Source organism: Syngnathus leptorhynchus, chromosome 11, assembly GCF_054491065.1.
Source record: "Syngnathus leptorhynchus isolate UIUO chromosome 11, UIUO_Slep, whole genome shotgun sequence".
In the NCBI taxonomy this organism is placed as follows: Eukaryota; Metazoa; Chordata; class Actinopteri; order Syngnathiformes; family Syngnathidae; genus Syngnathus; species Syngnathus leptorhynchus.
The window spans coordinates 3,284,624-3,297,500 of record NC_141205.1 but is presented as its reverse complement, the minus strand read 5'-3'; the positions used below and the strand labels follow the sequence as shown (position 1 = coordinate 3,297,500).

Here is a 12,877-nt window from a genome sequence, read left to right as displayed (position 1 = left end):
ACAGGTGAGGCTCTGATCCCAAGGTTAAGGAGCGTGTCATCCCACTGCACACAATTGTTATGATTTATTCACACGTATTAGCACGCACTCTCAAATCTATAATTCAACGGGCTAGACTTCTGCCTGACCTAAAAATAGCTTTTTTTTTTTTTTTTAGCTCAGACCCCTGATTGGCTGGATGTAGCATGACCGAAAAGACTAGACGCATCCATACGCCTCAAACAAGGTGTGTTATGGTCTATGTATAGGATGGATGGATGGATGGATTCTTGAATGTTGTCAATGTATAAAGTTGTAGCATTTTGTTGGACTGACCTGGTCTGATTGGCATCATTGGGTTGTTCAATAATTGGCTGAGCGGCAGTTAGCTGCTGCTGCTGTTGCTGCTGTTGCTGTTGCTGCTGCTGTTGCTGTTGCTGCTGCTGCTGACGGTCTCTTTCTGGCCAGGCGTCCTTCAAGGCTCCCGGCTGTGCGGATGTATCGGCTCTGATGAGCTCGCCGCTCCCCTCGGCCGCCATCAGCGCGTGCAGCGGCGAGTTGAAATCCTGCCATCGAAGCCGCTGGTCAGTGTTTATTTCTCCTTCTCCTTGGAGGCCTTTGTTCACGTCAAGATGCGTCTGCTGCTTCATCTGCAGCGTGGCCTCCTCTGCATCTCCAGCCGGCCGCAGATAGCTCTCCAGCCACTTGAGCTGGCCGTTCTTGTGACTGTAGCGGCTGTCGCTGAACCAGCGCACTACCTCGGACTTGGGCAGGCCCGTCCGTACGCTCAGCTCCTCGTACTGCTGACTGTTGGGCCAGCGCGCGCTGGAGAAAGCCTGGCGGAGGATGCGTAGCTGCTGGGCGTTCTTGTTGGCCCAGGGAGGTGAGAAGGACCCTTCGGCTATCTCCAACTTGCGTTCTTGATGCGCAGTCTGGGAGGCGCCGTCGCTTTCGTTCATTTTCAGCCTTTTGATGTTGATTTTGATGGGTTCAATTTTTTGCTCCGAGCGACTTCTGTTTCCGGTCAAATGGTCGTCGTCCTTGATAAGTTGCTGCAAGATTGACATGCCTTTGATGCTCAACTCCCTGCTGGGTTTGCCGTCGTCGGCCGAGCCGCTTTGCGTGACGACGGCGGCGGTGCTGGTGCTGCTTTGAGTCGGGGAAGTGCTGGCGTGGTTCGGGTGGGGAGCGGCGGGCTGCTCATTGCTAATACTGCTGTCGCCGCTCTGATTGAGGCGCCGCTGCTCGTCCTTCCTGGAGGCGTCGGCCTGCTCTTGAGGAGCGATGGCGGCGCTGTTATGATTGTTGTGATTGGCGTTGCTGGTGTTTACCACGTGACTGTTGAAGCCTTCTGGCGCCGTCACTAAACTGTCGCGCGTCTTGTCGTTGGGGGTAGCGGCAACGTAGTGCAAATGGTTATTGCTAAGTTTGAAGGAGCAGGCAGCGAAGCTGGGGATGCCGTCGTTGTTGCCGTTTTTCCAGGAAGCATTCTCAGCACTAAGAGCGCCGGCGGCGATGCTGCTGCTGCTACTGCTGCAAGTGCTGCTGCTGCTGCTACTGCTGCTGCGACACGCCGCCGCCGCCGCCCCGTGGCCCTCGCCGCTCTTCTCCGGCTCGCCGGCTTGCCGAATATTCCTCGTCGGCACGGGTGTTGTCCTGACCAGGGACGGAAGCTTCTGAGCGAGAAGCGGAGTGGAGTAGGAGAGCCTGGTCACCTGGGGGTTGCTGGACATGCTGGCCTGCTTGGCAATGGCTCCAATGGGCCTGGCTCTCACTCCGCCATAGGGGACTTCAGCCACGGTGAAGTTTGGTCCTTTGGAACCCGAAGGAGCCGTTACGGTGTGGTGAGTAACGATGTGATTGACATGACGCTGTGTGGCGGCTTGCTTTTGGGGCGCTCTGCCCTGGAACACCGTGTTGAACATCTTCCTCCTGGCCTCTTCGATTTCCTCCGGAGACCAGCTTATGCCCTGCTTGAGCCTTTGGGCAGTGAACCACAGTTTGATTTGCTCTTCGGGGAACTCCGACACCACCGTCAGGTAGCAGAGCTCAGCTTTGGTCGGGTAAGGGAACTTGCCAAAGGATGTCTTCAGAAAGCTGCTGGTGTCCATGGCGGCATCGTAGGTGGGGATGCTGCTGAGGGGGATCATCACCTTCGGAAGGTCACGATTGGAATCCGAGCAAGGCGGGGAGTACAGGGAGGGAATGTGCTGGTGAAAGACTTGGTTGGACACCGTGGTCGCAGTCACGTGACCGACAGCTATCCTCGGCATAGCTTGGGCGCCAGAAAGACTGAGAGCCCCGTTTTGGAGTTCAGGCACATTTGTCAGCATGCTGGCCTCTGCGTCGGTCCCGCTGACTTTCTTCAATACTTCCACGGTGTGAGATACTACAATCTTCTTGTGCTCTCCCTTGGCTCTCATCATCTTGGCAATGGGGGTTTTGCTGAGGGAGATCCCGCATTCCCGGTAGTGGTCGCCGTTGTCGGTGAAGAGGCTTTGCTCCACCGTGGTGAGGCCGTCCCTCTTGTTGACGCTCAGCGAGGCGGTGGTCGAGCCCTCCATGATCTTGGGATGAGCGTTAGCGTTATGCAGAGCCAGAGCCTCGAAGCGAACCACCGACACGCCGCAGTTCAGGCAGTAGAAAGTGGGCTGGGCCCTAAAGTCCAGGTGGTAGTTGTGCATGTGATCCAAAAAGTAGTTCAAATCTCTGGACTCGAAGGAGCACGGGGGACAGGCGTACGTGCCTCCTTTCTGCACCTCGCTGCCGCATCCGCCTTTGGAGGAGTTTCGAGAGACGTGGCCCGACTCTTCTCCAGAGATGCTGAGGATGCCGTCTTCCGGGATGGTGGGTAGGAGTTCTGGCAGCGAGCCCAGGAAAATCTCCTCGCGCGCATGTTTGGATTTGGATGGTATCATGCAGGGTACGCTGGATTTCCTCTTGCTGGCCATGGCGTAGCTCGGTGGAGATGGGAAAGTGAGTGATTGATTGTCCGGTCGGATGCAGAGGGCGGGCGGAGTTTCGTGTCATGGATCAGCCACAGTGTTTTGCTTCATGCTTTCGGCTGCCGCGGGACCCCTGTCCAACTTTAAAAGCTCCCGGGGAACCTGTGAAGGCGCAAAAAAGACACATCAGTCAGATTTGTGCAAACAAGTCGAAGGACGTGACGGGCAAACAATGGAGCAGCGCCAATGTGTGGAAGCTAACATGAAGCGTGGAGGTGGAAATACAGTGTGACAATGTAGGTGGTGTTGCTCCACAATTGTAGCACTCGAGGAAAACACTTGCACAGCTTTGCACTCCAAATAAAACTGTCTTATATAAGTCCAATTTGCAAGTACAGATATATTTTATACTCGCCGGTTGGAAAAAATGCTATTGATGGCATCAAAGCACTTATTGATGATTCAAAATAGCCTCGTGTCAGACTCGCCTTTAAAAAAAGGCTTTTTTGAAATGCATGTGACTATACAAAGACAATAACAATTCAACAAGAAAGGTGTGAGAGCGAGACACACACACACACACACACACACACACACACACACACACACACACACACACACACACACACACACACACACACACACACACACACACACACACACACACACACACACACACACAACACACACGAGGATCATCACCACCTGTCAGTGTTGTGTTGATTTATTTTGATTTTCAAAATACTGTCACTTTTCATCAATTAAAAAAAAAAAAAAGACCATTCAAATCAACATAGTGACAATGTCTCACACTTGCCATATTTGTTGTTTTCCTTGACTGCTACCTAAGGTTTAACTCGAGCTAATCATTAATGGCATGTGTCCACGGAATTATTTTTAGCAGCGCTTCATGATCGAAACAAAGAAAAGAGTAATTAAACTGTAGGCTCGCACGCCGACTATAGCCAAGGTGCATAGCGAGCAATGTGATTTGCGGGAAGATATTTGTTGCCAGACGCCACCTGGTTCCCACAAGCAAGGAGTTATTATCGGTGAATAAATATTAGCCGCACACTTCCTCGGGGATTTTCAACCTATTGAGTGGGGTGTTTCCCCCCCCCCACTCTCTTGATTGATCGTAGGGTGTGTATCCCACCTTTCCAGCTGTTTTACATTGTCTGCAGGCAAAAATATACAAAAATATGCGCGCTGGCTTTGTCTCTGGAAGCCATGACTTTTCATTTCATTTTTTAACAGGGAAGTTGGCACTGAAAAAGATAGACCGGATATTACCAAACCTGTATACACACACACGGGGAATAATTAAACTGCAATTTAAAAATTCCACCATTCGACTGGATGTCATTAGAAAGACTATTTAGTTGACTGCTTCCACATTCTTGTGAAAATAAAATAAATAAATATATATATTTTGTATATATATATATATATATATACACACACAATATAATATACATATAATTAATATGTATATTGAATGGGTGTCATCCCAAAAGACTATTTAGTTAACTGCGTCGACATTTTTGTGACGCGCAATATACACTCGACACTTTGTTACATTTACATCGGCACCATCTAATGGAAGCCAATATAAAGGAGTGCGTCAAACATGTGCATCTTATATTTTTCTAGTCATGCTTTGTTTTTTATTCACATTTAATTGTCGTTTATGGTTGTGATTTTAGTTTGCAGTGGTGCATAAACTGCCCATCATAAACTTTTATTGTTTGAATTTACATTTGGTTTGACAAATTGGAAAATATGAGTGAATATGCATTTAGGCATTTTGAAATGGCAAAAAAACTTACAGCAGTTTTGTGATTGCGCGAGTGTACTTAATGCTGTGTTTTTTTTTGTGTGCGTGTTATAAATACTTTTCTGCATAATTCTGTTGGATCAAACAATCGCGTACAACCAAAACGCACACACACTTTGCACAAAGCCATTTTCAAAGCCCTTATAACACTTCATACACAATGAATTCCTCTCTCCTTTTGTCACTGTCTCATCAAGTCATACATTTTCCAATTTGTGAGACCAAAAAAAAAAAACTCTCCTGGTTAGTGTCACATCGGAGATACAGCTGGCTTTAATCGCCATGTAGGAACGGAAAGTAAAAGGCGTGAAAAAAAAAAGAAGCAAAACAAGAGAAAACGCTCTGGCCCTTGAATGAACTTGTGACACACACAGAACCTCCGATCATATTTCTCTTGTCTCCTTTTCTGGGACTGGAGAATTGTTGACGTGTGGCGAGAGCAGAGCAGAGCGACTTGCGCGCGCGCGCTCGCTCGATCGCTCGCTCCTGTCGGTTTCAACTCATTTCGCTCACGTTCAACTTTCATACAGCAAATTGCTAATATCCGATTTAGCACTTATATATTTTACAATTTGAAAAGGCCTTCCTTTGTCAGTGGCTGGTAAATTAAAAATGAACATGATCCGGAATTAAAATCATCAAATGACTGCACAACAGCACTCAATGACGCCAAATGGCTCCTTGTGATTATTATTTTTTTTTTAAATGTTATTTTACGACTGACAGCTGCTGCTTTCGGACGGGGAATTATAAAAAAAAAAAATAATAATAAAAAAAAAAAAGAATGAAACAAAACAAAACAAACAGTAAAAAAAAAAAAGTAGGTCACCAGCATCTTATGCAGTAATCCCGGTCGGTTCACTGCATCCAGACGCAGGCATGTGCTGTATGTTTTGGTGCCAGACAGGTCATGATACCCTCTGATGGAACACTCAATTAACCCCCGCTAAGGACATCGTGTTTTGTTCACTCAACAAAAAAAATTTACAAGTGTGTTCACGCAGCAGTAGAATGGAGGCATGCACATTTCAAACATCTGTAGGAAAGATGCGGACATGCCTTTGGAGTCTTCGCACAAAGTAACATTGAGCACATTTACTGTGGCTGAGCAGATTCTTGCAGATTCTAATCAATAGGCTCTGGGTTAGTTAGAATCTCCCGTCTATGTGGAGTTTCAATTTTTTTCCGGTTTGTCCGTCTCTGCGTCATCCTGAGGTCCAACAGGACGACACTGTAGGTCATTTAGAAGCCTGAGAAACAAAGGTCTCGAGGTTTGTGACGCACCGTAGGGGATCACGAAACTACGCTGGCGCACTTGTCCAAACATAATCACAGTAAGTATTTGGATAGAAAAAAAAAAAAAACAAGACGAGCGCATTTTCAATGAATGTATATTGAAGGGCTTTGATGCTGAGTCGCCGTGCTGTTGTGATTAAACTAATCTACGTCACGGCCATCTTTTTGATCGAAAACAGACTCGGGGTTCACATTAAAGGTGCGTCACTATATTTATTTTGGTGTCTTTTGGGCAACTTTTATTTCTTCACTTTGACAGCATTATTTGATTACAAGGATGTCTGGAGCTTTGTCACTCTCTATTTTTTTCTACCGGACAGAAGTTTTATAAAAATACGAACCAGTGACTGTGATTGTAGTACCAAAAAAAAAAAAAAAAAAGAAGCCGTGAAATGCTCGGATGGATGAATGGATAGAGAAGGTCATTTTGTAACAATGCGAGAGCAGCTGCGTTAAAACGAGGCAACAGTCATCGAGGGGGTCGAGTACGCTCTCCATTAAAACCGCCCAGACCCTCACCGGGAGAACCCGAGACCAGACGACGGTTTGCATAAAGAATTGAGTCACCTATCCAAAGAAGGGCCTACTTTATCTCCGTGACTTGAGACACAAAACAAGGGCTTCCCATTGAATGGTGCCCGTGAAAAGGCAGGATTTGTGTTTGGGTGGCAAGGTGGACAAAGCTCGGAGCGGCGTTGTCACCCCCGCATGGTGTCACATGGCCACGCTGGTGCAAACCTTTTCTCCTGGGCACCCACGCTCACAGAGAGCCTTAACTGTTACAAAGCAAGCCTTAGCAACCAAATGGGATTAGGTTCCTTTTTTTTTTTTTTAACCTTTAATGTGATTTAATGGCAGCATTATGATTTGAAGGAGGGCCTGCTTTCCACTATTATATTTACATGTCATTAATGTATGATTAGAATGTGCGCTCTTATACGGGACGGCTGAGTGCTTCTACCTCGGCAAGCGGCGGCCTTTCATCACTTCATAAACTGCTGCGGCAATTAGAATATTACAACGTGAAAAATGGACGGCGCGCCGCCACCGGAAAAGGAGGCGAAGCTGCAAAGTGGTTGCTAGACATTAAAATTTAATTCAAAACAGCCCACTGATGCAGACACTCCCAGATGATTGGGTCAGCTACAGTTGACACGAGCAAACAGAGATTTGTGTTTGCGCCTTCATGTGACAGGCGAGAAGAAGACCAAGCAGGACAAAGGAAGACAAAACTCAGACATCTGGGAGTAAAGCGAGAGGATGAGTGATGATGATGACAGCCGGCGCTCTTTCAATATTCCTCCCCGCTGACACCTCCTAGTTGGACGTCAACACACTCTCGCACACTCCCTCCTCACTTCCGCAACATTTAGCGCCTGCGACGCTCTCAAATCTTTCTCTTTGAACCAAATCACTGGCAAGGAGTCTCTTGATGCCACGGTTGCGGAAGACTTTGCCACAAAAGGAAAAAAAAAAAGGAGAGAAAACAATCGCTCGCTCTCAAAACATTTGCTTTCTGGTTCATTTGCCCTGACAGTGATCCACGCCTGCATTGTATTATTTATTTATTTGTTTATTTAAACGCTCTCTAAATGGGGCAACATGGGAAGAGCCCTGACAGATCCATTTGAAAGATCAGAAAATGTGTCCAGAGGGAACATTTTCTGCCCAATACAGATTGGATGTCATGTGAGGGGGATCAGCTGGACACCTAAATATAAGAGCCAGATAAGGCAGAGACAGAATATCACTGTCTTGTCAAAATTGGGCTCACTTATGAGGCGGACGGACGTGATCCGGCACTTTTTAAACCGTCTCACTGTGGACTAGTTTGCGTTTGTCCACCGTGATGCATTCTGGGAATAATATACGAAGCGGAGCGAACAGCTTTGACATCATGTACGCCGCCGCATGAATAAGTGTGTGGCTGGAGTGATACGTGTGCTGAAGCACAAGTGGGAGATGTCAGGGTGATTAGCACAGCGTTAATAGAGCGCCCGTCGCACTGGCTGTCCAGCTCAAGACAAAAAACCTGACCTCCAAGTGTCTTCTGTTTTTTTTTATGTCTGCGTCCGACGTATTTGAGTGTGTTTGTGTCTGAACGTCTGCGACGCAGGTGTTGTCAGCCATCTCGGCTTCTTCTTCTTCCTCCCTTTTCTCTCTCTTTCACTCACACACACACACACACGACCCCCCCCCTTACCTCCATGACTGTAGGCCCGTCCACTGGGAGACCGGTCGGTCGTGCCACTCATGTGTTAACATTGCCATGGCAACCCTTCTCCTCCCCTTGCCCACTATGCCACACACACACACACACACACACACACACACTCAGTGGCGAGACACTCGCACACGCCCACCAACCTCAAGACTCATACACACCAAATTCCTCGGACTGCATCTGGCGCAGGACAAACTTTAATCCACACGGGCCTGTGAGCCACTTGGTTGAAAAGTCCATTCAGCGTCCGCGCCCCTTTTCAGACAACTTCGGGTGAGGTCTGAGCCATTTTCTTCCTTGGCAACCCAAAAGCCGCCTCTCTCCGCTCCTCCAATGGTTATCGGCGGCGAGCTTAGTTAAGGAAATAGCACAAATGAGCGTGCTTCAAATGACGCCCATCTCCATATTTCTCAATCGGACGCAGCGGTGACATATTTGTGTCTCCTCGCACATGTTTGCTGTTACGTGTGAGGGCACGGCGTACATTGTTTTACAGAGCCTTCTATCTGCGGCCCAGATGAACGACGGACAAATAAACCATGGCGCGCCAAGGGAAAAAAAAAAAAAGTCTGAGTCATGCATCCTTTTTACATCACTTTTCATGAATAACTTCTTCAGTTCTATAGCCAAGACTACAGGCATTCATTTTGCAAGTGAAGAAGAAAAGGAAGAAAGATGGCGGCGTACCACACATTGTACAGTCCATCCTAAAATGGCGGACATCGCAACCTCCTCCAAGCCTGGCCACTGCCAGCTCATGCATGGGACAGAGAAAGTGGCAGGGGTTCTTTCCCCACGCCCCCCCCCCCCAAGAGCACAAGTGTTTCTTTTGCTTGGAACTGTGCAAACACGCTGTTTTAGTGAGACCCGAGATTCGATATAGCAGAGACGGACGACAAAAGCGGCACTAAATAAAAGCTGAAAGCCTTGACTAAATTGCACCTGCGTAGTTGCGAAAGAACCGAACCCTGTGTTGTGCTTTGCATGAAAAAACAGCAGGACCTTTGATTGGTTTGGTAGAACAACAGTTGATTCTCTTCTTAGAACTTGAGGAACATTGAATACTCCAAGTCAGCTAGATCTGCCATATGACCTCCCTTGGCAAAGGTTTCATTTTGAGCCGTGAGAGTCTCACACACACACCTCAGAGCACAATACCAAACAAGTCGGCAGAGCACCACACAAAGTGCAATTTTGGAGGTAGACAGAGGCGTGATGCGTCTTCGCTGCGTGGCGCCCTTCCACGGTAAGCCCGTTGTGAACAAGAAAACGGATGGAGGGAGTTGTGAAGCCATCACGGAACAAGTAAAAGTGATGGCAGATAATTATGATGCCCCCTTCGCACTCTCCCTCCATTTTAGTGGTTGCTCTTACACTTCGGAATAGCGCCACAGTAGTTGCGGCAAACTGCCAGAAGCACCATTGGGTCGGCACAAGTAACAGCGACAGTAACAATGAGGAGAATTTTTACTCAACAGGAGACCAGCAAGGCACAAAACTACAAACCAAAATGAAGAAGGGCCATTATGGAGATGATAGTTACAACAATGAATTGACTCATCCATGATGAAATTGATCAATAAACACTTTTGATGATCGATTCTCATTTTGAGATGGATTTATATTTCAAAGGGTTCAAAAGCTCAGAATTCCAGTAAATATATGTTACCTTTGTGTTGAATATTTTTTTTCATTTTTGGGGGTATTTATTTGTAAATATTTTTTTCGATGTTTCAATTCTAAAGGTGAGGCTCATATTTGTATTTATTCACGAAATACAAACTGGCATTTTTTTCTCCTTATCATTTTAGCCCACAGCTAAAAGTCAACAGTGAGTCAACAACCATAACAAACAAACAAACGAAACATGTACCTAAAAGTGAGCTGCCTCGGCGTTAGCCACTTCATCTGTCATTTATCTCATATGCTATTTTCCCATTTGACTTAATTTTCATGAAATGTCTCCCTCTCTGCAGCTAAGACTGTTACTTACTCACAAAAGCGGACCAGAGCGCAGTCCTATTTCTGACTGGATGAAAGGGAGACCGACCGGCTGGCCTCATTAGAGTAGAGTTCCCAAACACGGCAGCCCGTTCCCAGTCTACATCCGGCTGGAGCGAAAAACCTCCACGCACGCAGATCTGGCCGGGCCAACCGCGTCTTACTGGTCAAGCGCACACACGCCCACCAATCGAGTATGAAGCATGTCCGCAGGGGAGCGGACTTCCATACTTGTTGTGGAACAAACGGCCCTGCGGAAAACCTCAGTCCTTTCCTTGACCTACATTACATGCAACGCCGTCACATGGTGAAATCATTAAAGCCAAAAGTTGCCAGTGAATCACGCCTGTCGAGTCGAGCTGGCCGGGCTGCCACGATTCATCTGGCCTCGTGGTAAGGAGAGGTTCCTCCCCTAAAGGCACATTGGGGAGACTCTGTCCCTACTCCCAGAGCTCTACATGAGGATTGACTAACATAGTTTACTGACAAATTCCCCCGAAAAATTCTTATATTGTGATTAGGGAGTAAAGTATGAGTAAATGATTCAGTCATTCCTTCCAAACCTTGATCAACACACACACACACACACACACACACACACACACACACACACACACACACACACACACACACACACACACACACGCACGCACACACACACGCACGCACGCACGCACGCACGCACGCACGCACGCACGCACACGTCAGTTGTGCCGCAGTACAAGGTTGCTTTTAATGATGCATTCAACGAATTGATTCCGACAATAATTGGGAGGGTTCCATGCACGCTGATGTCATATTTATGAATGAAATACGATCACATCCACCACACAAAACACCTTCTTGTACCTGAAGCAAACTCACCGAAATCAACACCTGCGCCACAACTTAGACCAGTCTCGTCTACTTTTTGTCACCAAAATGTGTCAGGACTGTGTAAGAGAACAACCCTTTATGTCTGTCTATCTGTGTTGGATTGCTATACCTATATTATATTACTCGTGCCAAACAACAGATCGATCTCATCGTTGAATACAGGACAGCAAATATGATGACATTTGATTTCACTACTTTTCAAGATGCATTCTGGGATACATTGCGGGCCACAACATAGTGGAGTCCCAAAACAGCCCACATGCCTTTTAAAGCTATGTCAGTACTTACGTACACGTATAAAATATGTTCCTCGCAGGGAAGAGATACATCCAAAACCTCAGTGGCAATCCAAACTCCGGAAAAATATGTAGCAATGAGCGAGCCTTGAGTACTTGCGTCAATGTGTGTGTGCGTGCGAGCGAGCGCGTGTGACTGAGTGGGTGTGTGAGGAGGGCAGAAGCACATGTTGGTGGGAGGAAGAGGAGGAAATGAAAGAAAGAGTCCTGTGCATTTGGGCCTACCATCTCAGGACGTGCATGAAGGCTGGTGTAGATTTAGTGACACTTGTGCGTGCGATGCGATTCGGCCGTCTTATGTTATATGTGTGAACCTACACACTTTGGCGTGTGTGCGCGCGAGTGTTGCTGGCTTGGAAGTCTCTCCCAACTCATAACGCTCAGGAGAGGAAACGCGGCGCGTTGTGCAATATTAAAAAAATAAAAATAAATAAAAAAACAACAACCCCAAAACAATCATCAGATCCGCTACATTGGAGGCTATAGCTAGCGAGCTGGAGCGCACACGCACGCAGAGGGGCTCGGCGGGCTCCAAGTGTGACAAAGTGACGCGTAAAGCCATTTCAAGTCCATTCACAAGGCTCAGATAGCCTCACACAACCTCCTGAGACACTTGCCAACGGTCAGCTGGCACTCAACATAAAGCTAAAGGAAGAGTCAAGCCCTCTCCCCCCCACAAAAATCCTCCACCCCCTCCACCTAGTGTCGCCATTTTATACATAGGCGACTTGATATAAACTACAGCAGCGGCGGATCAACATCCACAATTCAAGAACGAGACGTCATTTCGGTAAACAAGTTCGCAGCTCGCGCTGCTCCGCCCCAGAAAGAGTAGATGTGTCCTTACCTCAACAGTCGGCACGGCAAAATGGAATCCGACATGAATATAGAAATGAATAATATTGGATTAGCTCCGATCGCCGCGCTTTGAGGAGGAGAAGAGGCGAGCAGGGGGTGGGGGCTCTCCTCAAGTGAACCCGGCGAACTAGCGTGAACCCGTCAGTGACCACGGCAAGGTACATTACATGACAGGAGCTGCCTGCCCGGCCCGCTGCAAATACAACTATGGTCGGCGATGCAGGACGAGGCAGCTCCAAAAAAATATAGCCAGTGTATTTCCTAGGAGCACGTGATTGGGAGCGTCATCCAAAATCCAGAAGCCCTTTCATCTCAAATTTTGGAGAGGGGCGGGGATAGATGAGCGCGTGTAAAAAAAAAAAAAAAAAAAGGGGGGAGGAGGATGTATAGACTGGTTCTGTGCAACGTCACCACCCCTCTGAGACGCAGGATGGCACACGAGAACCGAGGCACCAGCCAAATACAACTGAGATGAATGCAAACAGACTTCATATCGCCGGAAGTGTTTTGACCAGCAATAGGATATGATATGGAACCTGGGTTAGTTGCGTGGAGTCACACTCCA

General features: G+C 47.5%; 1 protein-coding gene across 6 annotated transcripts in view; it reads right to left on the bottom strand.

Moving 5' to 3' along the window:
* The window catches only part of zhx3a (zinc fingers and homeoboxes 3a), a 37,276-nt gene that overhangs the window by 1,600 nt on the left and 22,799 nt on the right, over positions 1-12,877 (bottom strand). For 2 of the 6 annotated variants that reach the window (XM_085925103.1, XM_085925108.1), the window contains exon 2: positions 316-3,086. In XM_085925103.1, coding sequence (XP_085781229.1) covers positions 316-2,930 — 2,615 coding nt within the window. In that variant the 5' untranslated portion in view covers positions 2,931-3,086. Of the gene's footprint in view, positions 1-315; positions 3,087-10,154; positions 10,240-10,274; positions 11,408-11,450; positions 12,104-12,301; positions 12,633-12,877 lie in introns of those variants that run through there. The other 4 variants (XM_085925104.1, XM_085925106.1, XM_085925107.1 and 1 more) reach the window with 4 other exon arrangements.